We start from the raw sequence: 12,709 nt of genomic DNA on the forward strand, positions 1-12,709 counted from the left end.
AAAAAAAAAAAAAAAAAAAAAGAGTGCTGGGGGTGGAGCCAAGAGCTTAAGGCGTGCTGGGCAAGCACTCTACCAACTGAGCCCCAACTGACTCTGCCCTTTAAATCTGTGATTAGGGGTTCCTCGTGGATCGGAGTGCTGTCCGCACGTTTCAGTTTGTAGGAACCCAAGCTGGTCATGGAGCGCAGGATCCAAGGTAAGTAGTCTACACGGAGTTGAGGACCACCCATTTTATAACTGAGAAAACTGGCCACTGCGAGCTGCGCAGAAAGACCCCAGAGTCCACCTTATAGGGATTTGACTCTGGAGCCCCGGCAGGCCTTAGAACTCGAGGCTATCCTCCTGCCTCAGCTTCCCAACTCCTGGGATGATAGGCATATGCCATTATCATTAACAAAGATCCAACTCAGGCTAAGTAAACCTGGGTGGGGGAAGCAGGCACCCCCATATGGGCTATCCTGTGACAGTAGAAAACATTGCCTGCCTTCCAGCTACCCCAGCGCCATCAACCAGGCCTGGTGGAGAGCACTTGGGAGGTGGAGTCAAGACCATTAGTTCAGGGCCAGCCTTGGCTATCAGAGGGGCTTCCTTCAGCACTTAAGAATGGAGCCTCTGCCCTTAGCAGGGTTCAGCTTCCAAACACAGGCAGCCTGCCCTGTTGATTGGCTGAGGCACTAGCCAGTTAAAGGAGTCAGAGAAGACTCCAAAGGCAAGAAAAAGGCCTGAAACCACATCTGTTTTCTTACAGATGTCAATTTACAGAGAGTACCTCCTGTAGCACAGTAGTACAGACTAGCCTAGAACTGCTTTTTTTTTTTTTTTTTGAGACAGGGTTTCTCTGTAGCTTTGGAGCCTGTCCTGGAACTAGCTCTTGTAGACCAGGCTGGCCTCGAACTCACAGAGATCCGCCTGCCTCAGCCTCCTGAGTGCTGGGATTAAAGGCGTGCGCCACCACTGCCCAGACTAGAACTGATTCTAACCCGGGCTGGAACTTGGGGTTCTAAAATAGGATTGTCGAGACTATCCTACTCTGGCCTTTATTCCAGTGTCCGCTAAGCCTTCCTGTCTCCTGTTAGCAGGCCATCCCCACTCCAGGACCTGTCACGGCTCCCCATTGTCCCATTGGGATTAAAGGCGTGCGCCATCACCACCCGGCTGTTTGTCCGTTTTTACACTCACGTGAGCTTATTTACTGTTTGTACCGGTGTGCCTCAGCGAATGTGGAAGACCATTGAACTCAGGTCGTCAGGGTTGGTCGCAAGCGCCTTTACCCTTGGAGCCTTCTCGCTGGCCCCGCTCAGCCCTATCCTTCGAACCCAGCTCTAACTGAGAAATGGGTTTTTCGGGATCATTTTGCTGTTTGGGTTTTTCAAGACAGGCTCTTGTGGAGCCTAGGCGGTCCTTGAACTTCTGGGCCCTACCGCCTTAGCCCCGCCCCCAGGGCTGGGATTAAAGGTGTGCCCCACCACGCCTGGCTGCCCAACTTCAGAGCAAGCCTCTCCAGGCCCTGTGGCCCTGGGCCTTTGCACCTGCCGAGTCGCTCCTCTCGCGCTCCCTCCTGTACACCCCTGAACTCCCAGAAGCCCACCCATGGTCTCCTGACCCTGAGAACCGCTATACTTCTACTGGCCTCAGTTTCCCCGTCTGTAACCTGGGACCTATCATCTGGAAAAATTTATCCCCCCAAGTGGAATAGGTCCTGCTTGTTGACGTCAGCCGCGCCCCCGTTTGCTCACCCGGAGGCGGCGTCTCTATTTTAAGAGGCCGAGGGCGGGCTCGCATCTAACTGGGGCCCTGGCGACACTCGCCGCGCATCAACCCCGCCCCCACTCCCGCCTTCCCGCCAGGGTCTGGTCAACTAGGCTCGCTCCCGGGACCCGCCCCACTGCCCCCCTCTGAGCAGCTTTACTTAATCTTCACTTCCCCAAACTCCCCTGCCCTGTGCCCAGCCTCCCGCGGCCGGGGCAGCCTGCGCCTACCTCAGGTCTAATGCAACTGAGGCTTCGCACGCAGCAGGCGCTCAATAGATGCAGGGTAATCGGTGGTGAGCGGCTCCCCACCGCAAACCTGTTGACCACTTAGGCGTGTGGTCCCAGCCTCAGAACAACGAGGCAAACCTTTGTGAGTTTTGCAGATGTTACAGATGGGCAAACTGAGGCCCGGAGAGGCCAGAGGTGTCGTTTCCCACAGTCTCATAACCTGAGTGCCCTGAACCTGCATTCGTCCTTACTTCCCGGTGGCGCAAATGCGGTAAAACGGGAACCGGGCTCGGAGAAGCCACCACACTCACACACCCTGCAGGTCCTTCGTCGTCACACAGAATTGTGACCCTGGAGAGATTGAATCCCAGGCGCGCAGCCAAGTGGGGGTGGCTTCCCTAGCAAGGGTCTCAGTTTCCTCATCTGTGGAAAGGACCGGAGGCAGGGGACTAGCTGCTTGCGGCGACACTGGCCGGCGGCTGGGCTCTGTCCACCTCAGAAACTGCACTCCGGCGGCTGTGGTGCGGGGACCCTGGAGCTCCTTCTCCTCATGCCAGAGGCCCATCATCAGTTTCCCCATCTATCTAACGGAGACCCCTCCTTTCCCATCACGCGTGAAACACTCCGTGCAGCAGGTGGGAACGGGCGCAACCTGACGCTCCCCGGCCTTCCTCACTCCCTGCCTCAGTTTCCCCGCCCCGAAGGCACTGCCCGCGCGCCAGCCCGCCCGCCAAGACTCACCTGGAGCCCGCGGCGCCGCAGGAGGCTCGGCTCGTCCATCGCTGAGTGTCCCTGCGGGAGGCCCCGCCCCCGGCCCCGCCCCAGTCCTCTGGGCCCGCCCCCGAACGCCATTGGTTCTGTCGGTCAGCTGACTCCCGGGTGGCTCCGCCCCTCTGGTCCTGAGCGTTTCGCAACTTGGAGAAACGTTCTTCAGCAGCTCCCAAAGCGAGACTCTGAGACTTGAAGCTAAGGCCACATAGCGGGACCTTCGGGCGGGGCGCTCACCTTGAAACAATTCCTCAAGACTCCATCTTTAAGAAAAATGTTTTTTTTAACCTATTTATTTTAAGAATTTTTTTTTTGGACAGGGTCTAGTGTAGGCAGGCTTCCAGTTTCCTATGTAGCTGCAGGTGACGCTGAACTTCTGATTCCCCTTCTCTCACTTCCAGTGTTCTGGGATGACAGGTGCCGCCGCGACCGAAATTTCCTGGTGCTGGGCTCGAACCCACTGCTCCGTGCATGCCTGGTCAGTGTGCGGCCAGCATTGCTAGGCATGGAACCGAGCACCTCACACATGGCTCTCTACCACGGAGATTCCTCCTCAACCCAACTCTAGGGGTTTTTAAAGCTGTCTGGAGACGGTCGTTCTGACGCTCACCCATCGTCCCAGCACCGGAGAAGGAAAGAGAGGATCAGGAACTTAGGTCATCCTCGACTACATAGAGAGTTGCAAGCGGACAAGCCTGGGCTGCATAAGACCTTGTCTCAAAACAAAACGAATAAGGCTTTTTAGTATATTCGTTACCACTATGTAACCCTAAAGTATTCCCCCAAATCCCCATCCCTACCAGCAGGCTCTCCAGCACTTGGCACCCCTCTAGTCTGTGGATTTGACTACGCTGACCTTTTTCTGTGGGCGGGGTCTTTGGGTCTGCTGGCTGTCATTCATTTTCATGCTTTTCAGACTCCACCCACCTCAGAGCACGGTCAGGTGTGCCTTCCTTTTTACGGCTGAGCAGTATTCCAGCTCTGTGGCTGCTTACCCCCTGACCGCCACTGCCACGTCTTACAGCTAGCTATCCTGTCCTGAGGTAGCTGCGATGAATGTTTCAGAGCAAGGAATGTTTTGGTTTTTTTTGACATATGTTTTCCCTCCTCTTGGATGTATACTATACCTGCAAGACAGGACTTCCCAGGGCCATATGGCCACTGTTTCCAGGGCTAGCTGCACAAAGCACCTGCCCGCCAAACAAATGTCAACAGTGACTAAGTCCGCGGGGTAGGTGCCCATGACAGGCAGGCTGGAAACTCATGTGCAAATTTTACCCAATCACAAGCACTGAATAGTTGGCAAGTTAGGGAGTGGGGCAGCTCCGTGGACCAAAGCTTGTGTCTTTTAGGGGCAACTCAACTGTGTGGCCCCGCAGCAGACCAGACTGCAGGCTAGGCAGCAGGGTCAGGTGTTCAATGTCAACCCGAAGTACACGAGACCCTGTCTCAAAAACGGTAGATGGGGCTTCCTCAGTAGCCACACATTGTTGGAAACGCCTCATATAGTAACTTGTGGTTGCTTGACTCACAGGGCTGCTCGTGGTTAGGTCTGTGAAAGAAACTACAAGACATCTAAAATGTTTGAAGCAATAATATATCACCTTTTCTTTTAAACTTCAGGCCCTGGTATGCCTTCACAATGATTAGTATGATGTTAGGAATGAGTAAGCAGAACTCTTCAAGCAGACTGGGTGTCAACAAGTGAGAGGCCTGGTTTAAAATGGTTCCTAAAGTAAATTGGTTTGAAGAAGGCACCAGAATTGTTACGGTGAAAAACTGAATTAGTCATGAGTGTTCTGGCTTAAATTCAAGGAGAGACGAGAACAAAAGGGCTAAAGAGTACAATCAGACAGAGTGAACGAAATCTGGAAACCATGTGACTCAGGATGGAGAGCAATGGAATCAAATCCTTTAAATAAAAATTTATTTACAATAAAAAACTAAACATAAAGACATAAATGCCTTAGAACACTGTAGCTGAGCGACTTGGTAAATGTTTTTATCAGGGCCACAGAGAGAATCCTGTGAGTAAGAGCCCTGGCTACCCTTGCGGAGGACCCAGGTCCCAACACCCTCGTGGTGGCTCACAACTGTCTGTAACTCCAATTAAAGGGGATTCTATGGCCTCTTCTGGTGGGTACCAGGCATCTGTGTGGTGCACAGATACACACGCAGGCAAACAACACACACATTAAATAAAAATGAAGAAAATCTTTAGAATTTGTTCTTATTCGTTGACTATGCCTGTGCGCTTGTTAAATGAACGAGATTTTCTCCTTGTAAATGCCTCTTTATCTTCCAACACCTGGCTGCTGCCTAGGAGCTTCAGGCTCTCTTGAGCACAGGAAAGTGGTGTTGCTCCCTCTTCACTGGAGGCCGTGAGGACATTCCGTGGTTTTTTTCTGATATGGTTTCCGGGGCCCTTGTGACCTATTCCTTCCTGCTCCCCGCCCCCAAATGTGTAATGTTTCTGAAAGTGGGGCACCCTTAGCTCCCCTGGACCTCCATGGGCAGCTGGGAGGAGCCAGAAAGGGGAGAAGGAGGGAGCACATATAGGTGCCTCATACTGTGACCCCAATGAGAGGAGAACCAGCACTCTGCTATGCCGTGGCTCCCCCACTTCTAACACTCTCCATGGCTCCCTATTCCTTCCCACCCAGGCCAGCCCCTCAGCCTGTCACTTGAAGAGCTGTGACAAGGGCCGTGGATGGGTATGCCACATCAAGCATTCGCCATTGGCATCTAACTGCTGTTCGCCCAACCTGGTCTGTATATGTAGCTTTTTGGGGAAACCGAGGCAGGTGTGTGCGCGTGTGTGTGAGTGTGTGTGCATGTGTTTGTGCATGTATGTGTGAAGGCAACACTGGCAGAGATAGGAAGGACCAAAAGAGCCAAGTCTGAAGCCCGGCGGTGGTGGCACACACCTTTAATCCCAGCACTTGGGAGGCAGAGGCAGGCGGATCTTTGTGAGTTCGAGGCCAGCCTGGTCTAGAAGAGCTAGTTCCAGGACAGGCTCCAAAACCACAGAGAAATCCTGTCTCAAAAAACCAAAAAAAAAAAAGAGCCAAGTAGGGCTCCTTGAATCCATCTCTTTGCTTCCAGCTGGGGCTCTGGACCCAGTTTCTCCATCTACATGTGGAGCAAGTCATGGCGGCCTTTCTGAGAGCAAGGGCTCTACAGAGAACACCAGAAGAGTAGCAAATAAGTTACAGTTCTAGCTGGCCTAGAACTCATGGCAATCCTCCTGCGTCAGCTTCCCAAGTGTGTCACTCCACCGACCCTTCCCTACCTCTCTGCTCCATCTCTCTGACTCTGCCCCTCCCCCAGGCTCTCTGCACCCCTCCCATTCTGTGCCATTGAAGTCAGTCTGCATGGGGTCACAGAGTCTCAGTGTCCCATGCCAGGGCCAAGACACAGCCTCATTGTCCCGGAGGCACTGACCCTGGGCCAGGCCAGGCCAGCTGGACAGTGACATGACTCCTCCCCAAGGGGCCCCTCCCAAAGCAGCATGAGCTCATACACATGGGCCTCGATTTCCCCAAAAGATTATCATCTGTCTGCCTTGTCTAAGACCTGGAAATCGGGAAACTTTTAATTCAAGACAGGGTTTCTCTGTGGAACCCCAGCTGTCGTGGAACTCACTCTGTAGACCAGGCTGTCCTCAAGCTCACAGAGATCCACCTACCTCTGCCTCACGAGTGCTGGAGTCAAAGGTGTGTGCCATGTGCCTGGCTCTGGAAACATCTTTTTTTAAAAAATATTTATTTATTTATTATGTATACAATATTCTGTCTGTATGCCTGCAGGCCAGAAGAGGGCACCAGACCCCATTACAGATGGTTGTGAGCCACCATGTGGTTGCTGGGAATTGAACTCAGGACCTTTGGAAGAGCAGGCAATGCTCTTAACCTCTGAGCCATCTCTCCAGCCCTCTGGAAACATCTTTAGAGAAAAATCATACCACTTAAGATTCTTTCTTTTGAGACAGTAAGGCTACCCTCAAATACGTGGCCATCCCCATGTCACAACTTTTCAGGCACTAGGAAAAGGACTTTAAAATGTAACCTACAGGCTGGGGTTCAGTTTCTAGGCCTCTGCTTACCGTGCAGGAAGGCCTGGGCTCCATGCCCAGCACCCAATAAACCAAGTGTGGCTGTGACACCTGTCACCCCAGCACTGGGGAGTTAAAAGCAGGAGGATCCGGAGTTCAAGGTTTAAGTCCCATCCTGAGCTACATGAGACCTTGTTTCAAAAAAACAAAAAAACACCAGACTAACCTATCTTGCTTGGTGTGGGTTGTAATGTGGGGGTTGGGGGTTGTGGTGACTTACTTCCTGGCTTTCACTTCCACTTTGACTGGTGGGGGAGACAGAGAGTTTTTCTTTCTTTTCTTTTCTCCTCTCTTTTCATTTTCTTTCCCTTCTCGGTGTCAGTGTGTTCTGGGTTAGGGACAGCGTGGCTGGGCCTTGTAGGCAGTGCAAAAGTGCCTGGGTACTGACGGCTCCTCCTCGTGGACCTGATGGGGCTGCCAGGGACCAGCCTGCACTTCTTAATCTTCCTCCTATTTATCCAGCTGGGCGGTGAGTGCTTACCTCACATCTCCTGGGTAGGGAGGGGTCCCTGGTGAGTGCCACATCTCTGCCATCTCTGTGGCCATGGTTACAGGGGATCATTGGTTTGCTTCTTCTCTTCTGCTGAGGGCCTGGCCCATTCTCATTTCTCATCTCTTTAAGTTGAAGAAGCCCAAGGAAGGCGGACGAAAGGTGACATGTTCTGCTCACAGCTCACAGCACACACAGAATCTGCACAGGCAGGTTCATGGACACCTCATGGGCCAGGCTGGGATCCACGTCTGCCATGACTGCTGTGGGATTTGAGCCAATTCTATGCTCTCTGTGCCTCTGCCGTCCTCTGCAGACCATGAATCTGCAGCTTATTGGTCCTCCATCTCAGTTTGATGGACAGGACTTCACAGCAGCAGGGTTGCTGGCCGTCAGGGCATATGAGCTGAGACTCGCGGCAAGAGGCAGGAACCCCAGAATTCTAGAGAGGGCCACCATCACAGAGATAGCTGATTGGTGGTGGCAGAGAGGGGACAGCAAGGCCAGGAAAGATGGCTTCAGGCTGCAGGGTTGGGGTCACCAGAGAGAACAGAAAGGATGAGGGGACATACCTGTCACCTCAGAATCCAGAAGGCTCCCAGAGTTGTGCTCACCCTTGCCTGCGGTGTCCTGCACTCTCACGCAGGGCAGACACTGGTGCCCCAAGTAGCACAGGGACTCTGCTCAAGGGACATCAGCATCTCCTGGTAGCCCTGACTGCCAGCAGCCATGTACACTCACAGGGACCTCAGCCTCCCCTGCCGAGAAGTACTCACTCTGCTCTGCCTATTGCTGTGCCCCCTGGAGCCGCAGGGATGTGAGAGAACTTAGAACATGGGTAGTGAGGGAGGAAGGCCGAGGCTAGGACAGACAGATGGCCTGGAGGATGGGTGGATGGGTGGGAGAGTAGGGAGTAGGGGTGAAGGGGTGGGGTGATGCTGGGGGGTCGGCGAGTGAGCAATCTGCGATTGCATGTGTTGATGGCAAACAGACATGCAGACAGGAAAGGGAGTAGGCAGGCTGACGCCTCATGTGTCCCACTGCGCTGTGACACTACTGTCATTTTCTCTTGCCTTTCAGTCTCCTGCAGAGACTGCTGCTTTGAGAGACCACCGCCTTACCCAGATGGAGACTCAGGTCTGGCACAACCCCTCCCAAGCAGAGAGCCACAGCAGGCTCTGCCTCATCTTGTCTCCGTCCTGCTGTCCAGTCAGTTCCCTGGGAAGGTGGGGAGCTGCCGGTGCTCATGCTGAAAAATCTAATCTACCTGAATGGGGGGCTCAGCCAATCCAGCATGTGCAAAGTCCCGAGGTGGAGTTGGCGCTACACCTGTGATGTCCAGAAACTGCCTGCAGGGCAGAGAAGGGCAAGCACGAGGGATACAGAACACCTCAGGACACTTCCGCTAGCGGAGTCTACCTCTCACACTCCCACCGTCTCCCCCAGGCTTCTTGTCCGGACCCAGGAACTTGAGCTGTTACAGGGTTTCCGGGGCAGAGTATGAATGCTCCTGGCAGTATGACGGCGCTGAGGACAATGTCACTCACTTCCTGAGGTGCTGGTGAGGACCCATCCCCACAGCCTAACTTGTTCCCCAAATCCACCATAGCCAAGATCTGTGTGAGCTCATGATTGACGTGATCCCTGCCAATCTTTGTCATGTGACAGCAACAGCATGTCACTACAAGGGGTAGAAAGAGCATACAACATGTTCTTTAATCTTTATTTATTTATTTATTTTGGTTTTTTTCGAGACAGGGTTTCTCTGTGGCTTTGGAGCCTGTCCTGGAACTAGCTCTGTAGACCAGGCTGTTAACTCACTTTAATCTTTATTTTTTATTTTGGTCTTTCGAGACAGGGTTTTTCTGTGTAGCCCTGGCTGTCCTGGAACTCACAGAGGTCTGCCTGCCTCTGCCTCCCAAGTGCTGGAATTAAACAGTGCCCAACTTATTTTCTAGTCTTCATTCTCAAACTCACCTTTATGATTCTCTCCTGCCCATGCCCTCGCCCCACCCACCCGCTCCCCTGACTCATCACTAACCCTCCTTCTGCAGCTTTGGCGGTGGGCGCTGCTGTTACTTTCCTGCAGGCAAGTCCAGGACTGTGCGGTTCTCAGAGCAGGCTGGCGTCCCTGTGCTTTCTAACGTCACGTTTTGGGTGGAGTCTCGACTCAACAACTGGACCATGAAGTCTCTGGAGATATCACTGTGCCTGTCCCACTGGAGTGAGCTCTCTGTCTTACCTGCCCCTCTGTCACCCCGGGTGTAGGACACTGCCCTACAAGGCAGTCTGGCTGCTTGGGAATACCCTATCATAGGACTCCTAGGTTTCTTCTGGCGTGGCCTGAGCCTCTGCTCGCTGCAGTCCTACAAGCCCCTCCTGGGAGCTGTGTGTTTTCATGACTCAGCGTGTGCTTGGCAGAGTCCTGTTCAGGGTGTGCATGTGTGAGGATGTGGGTTGTGGGCAGCTTCAGGGATGCGGATGTGGGTGGGCTAGAGAGGGGGGCTGCGCATCCTTCCACTGAGACTGGCAGAGTGAACCCCCAGACGCAGGAAATTAATCAGGGCAGCAAAAAGTTCACTTGTCTGTGGGAACATACCCCAGCAAGATGTTAGTTTTGGGGGCTGGATAAGGCTGAGGATGGGACTAGGATTTTCTGCAAACTCTACCTGGACCCACACCCCCAGCCCCTCACTGGGGATTCTAGGCAGGGGTTCTACCTCTTATCATGCCCCCAGCATTTTGTTCGTTAAGTTTTATTTACTTTTATTTTACGTGTATGTGTGTTTTGCCTGCATATCTGGGGCCCAGGAAGGTCAGAAGAGGGCGCTGGATACCCTGGAGCTGGAGTTACAGTTCTGAGCTGTCATGTGGGTCCTCTCAGGTGCTCGGAACCCCTGAGTCATCTCCAGCCCTTTAATACAGTCGGTTTTTCAGCCATGTGGTGGTGGCGCACGCCTTTCATCCTAGCACTTAAGAGGCAGAGGCAGGTGAATCTTTGTGAGTTCGAGGTCAGCCTGGTCTACAGAGTTCCAAGACAGCCAGGATTGTTAGAGAAATCCTGTCTTGAAAAAACAAACAAACAATCTATTTTTTAAAAATCATTGGATTGGGGACATAAGTCAGCAAGTAGTCATGATTAGCATACACGGAGCCCTAAGCACCACAAGTACCAGTCACGGGAGGTGCACGCTTGTCATGCCTGCTCTTGGGAGGCCAGCCTCAGCTACAAAAGACCCTGGACTGAAAAAAAAAAGCTGAGCCAAAACGTCTGTACCACACACAACCCTGGGTACAGAATGCTGGCCTTAGCTGGGTCTGCAGGGGTCTCTCATCTCATCAGAGTGACCCGCGGGTGGTACCGGGTACAGATGCCTTAGCTGGGTCTGGAAATTTGCACTCAAGTGACAGGCACAACTCCCTCCCCCCAGTCAAGTTCAACCATCCCCTGGGAAACGTCAAAGTGTCACGTTCAGATGGGCAGTTACGCCTGGATTGGAATGTTTCCGATGAAGTCCCAGCTGAGGTGCAGTTCAGGCGCCGGACCCCCACAACAAATTGGACATTGGTGAGTTTGTTTCCCAGGTCAAAGGTCACCTTTGCACCAATATTGTCACCCTGTTGGTGTCTTCATCCTCTGAGCTGGGGGTTCTGCCTTCCTCTTGCTCTGATGGTGATCTCCCTGCTTGAGCCCCCCTCCCCGCCTAGTGGCACCCCTTCCCCTCCCCGAGGATCCTGTCGGCATCACGCTTCTTTTTGTTTAAATATTTATTTATTTATTATGTATACAGTATTCTATCTGTTCGTATGCCTGCAGGCCAGAAGAGGGCACCAGACCTCATTACAGATGGTTGTGAGCCACCATGTGGTTGCTGGGAATTGAACTCAGGACCTTTGGAAGAGCAGGCAATGCTCTTAACTGCTGAGCCATCTCTCCAGCCCCAGCATCACGCTTCTTTGAGAAGCTCGGGCTGCCTTTTGCTGCGGGGTCCCTGCTGTCCAGTCTCTCCCTCCCTCGTGGGTGGTCGTCACCCTGCTCGAGGGCTAGCCCTCTCAGCCCCACCCACCCCAGCTTCACAGAGCAGTGTGACCAGTCTTGCTTCCTCAGAATCATTTTCTCCTTTGCTCCCTCCCTCTCTCTCTCCTCAGCTCACTTCTCAGCCACTGGAGCCCCATGCCTCCCCCACTTCTGTGATTCTACCCAGGCCTCAGTTTTCCCCTCATACAAATGGGAAATGGGTCAGGAGAGCTGAGCAGCTCCACCTTTCATGTCAGTGCTGAGGAGGTGCTGGAGGGAGGGTGCTCAGGCTGCACAGTGAGGTCCAGGCTCCAAGAGCAAAACAGAAAAGCTTCAAGCACTCATTTCTGGGCCATGAAGTTTAAACCAACCACACACACAATCTCTTTCTCTTTTAGGGTGGCTGTGGACCCCAGAATGACTCTGGCTTAGGTATGATTGGGGACATTCAAGACAGCAGTTCTGATGAGCATGAACCAGTCCCCTAGTGCATGCAGGGCTGTGGCCTGCCCTGTGGCTCAGCGTGGGTTTATTCAATCCTGCAATCCACAGAGAGGTGGAAAAGAACCCGGGTCATGTTTGAGGGATGGGGTGGGGCTCCAGCGAAGGAGCAGGAGTGACTGAAGAGAGACCCACAGACAATCAGAGCACACAGTGTTGGTCAGCCCCAGCACACTGATCCCGTGGTTAATGCCCTGCCTCTACCCAGAGTCCTGTCTTTGCCCTTCGGAGAACGCAGCCCAGGAGTTCCAGATCAGGCGGCGTAGGTGGCAGCTCTCCTCGGGGGCCCCTGGGGGTCCCTGGAGTAATTGGAGCAACTCTGTGTGTGTTCCACCAGGTGAGCGGGCCCTGGGTTACAAGAACTAGGAAAGGGTCCACAGAGCTATGTGTCAATCATCCCAACATAGGAAAGCTGAGGCGGGAGGACTATGGTTTTGAGGTCAACCTAGGCACCATAGCCAGACCCTCTCTCAAAAGGAATAAAGGATGTGCCAGCAAGTTCCAGACATCAGGCTGAGGGGATTAGAAGTAAGGCCACGGGGAAAGCCTGCTCAGGCCTCTGGAACAGTGCCCTGCCTCAGAGCTCTTCCTCACTCTGTGCGGTCTCTAGCTGCAGGCAGCAAGTCTGTGACTGAAGGTGTGGTGTCTCCTCTCTCCTTACAGAACCCTTACCCCAGCCTGAGGTCAAGTTCCTGGTGGAGCCACTTGGCCAAGGTGGAAGACGGCGTCTGACCATGCAAAAACAGGTGACTGGGCCAGCCTGGGCTGTGGTTGGCCTGGGCAGGGGTAGGTGACTGGGCCAGCCTGGGCTGGGGTTGGCCTGGGCAGGGGCAGGTGAC

At 53.5% G+C, this 12,709-nt stretch overlaps 2 protein-coding genes across 3 annotated transcripts in view; one reads left to right on the top strand and one right to left on the bottom strand.

The window, feature by feature from the left end:
- Mast3 (microtubule associated serine/threonine kinase 3) overlaps positions 1 to 2,773 on the bottom strand; it is a 25,593-nt gene extending 22,820 nt beyond the window's left edge. For both annotated transcript variants that reach the window (XM_026777704.1, XM_026777703.1), the window contains exon 1: positions 2,721 to 2,773. In XM_026777704.1, coding sequence (XP_026633505.1) covers positions 2,721 to 2,759 — 39 coding nt within the window. In that variant the 5' untranslated portion in view covers positions 2,760 to 2,773. The remainder of the gene's footprint in view (positions 1 to 2,720) is intronic.
- Positions 2,774 to 7,257: 4,484 nt separating this feature from the next.
- Positions 7,258 to 12,709, top strand: part of Il12rb1 (interleukin 12 receptor subunit beta 1) — a gene marked incomplete at its 5' end in the record, with an annotated part of 11,991 nt that continues 6,539 nt past the window's right edge. Inside the window, 8 exons of the mRNA XM_026777713.1 lie at positions 7,258 to 7,330; positions 8,432 to 8,488; positions 8,798 to 8,912; positions 9,406 to 9,575; positions 10,783 to 10,919; positions 11,768 to 11,848; positions 12,081 to 12,207; positions 12,534 to 12,616. Coding sequence (XP_026633514.1) covers positions 7,258 to 7,330; positions 8,432 to 8,488; positions 8,798 to 8,912; positions 9,406 to 9,575; positions 10,783 to 10,919; positions 11,768 to 11,848; positions 12,081 to 12,207; positions 12,534 to 12,616 — 843 coding nt within the window. The remainder of the gene's footprint in view (positions 7,331 to 8,431; positions 8,489 to 8,797; positions 8,913 to 9,405; positions 9,576 to 10,782; positions 10,920 to 11,767; positions 11,849 to 12,080; positions 12,208 to 12,533; positions 12,617 to 12,709) is intronic.

Source organism: Microtus ochrogaster, unplaced genomic scaffold, assembly GCF_000317375.1.
Source record: "Microtus ochrogaster isolate Prairie Vole_2 unplaced genomic scaffold, MicOch1.0 UNK81, whole genome shotgun sequence".
NCBI classification, from domain to species: Eukaryota; Metazoa; Chordata; class Mammalia; order Rodentia; family Cricetidae; genus Microtus; species Microtus ochrogaster.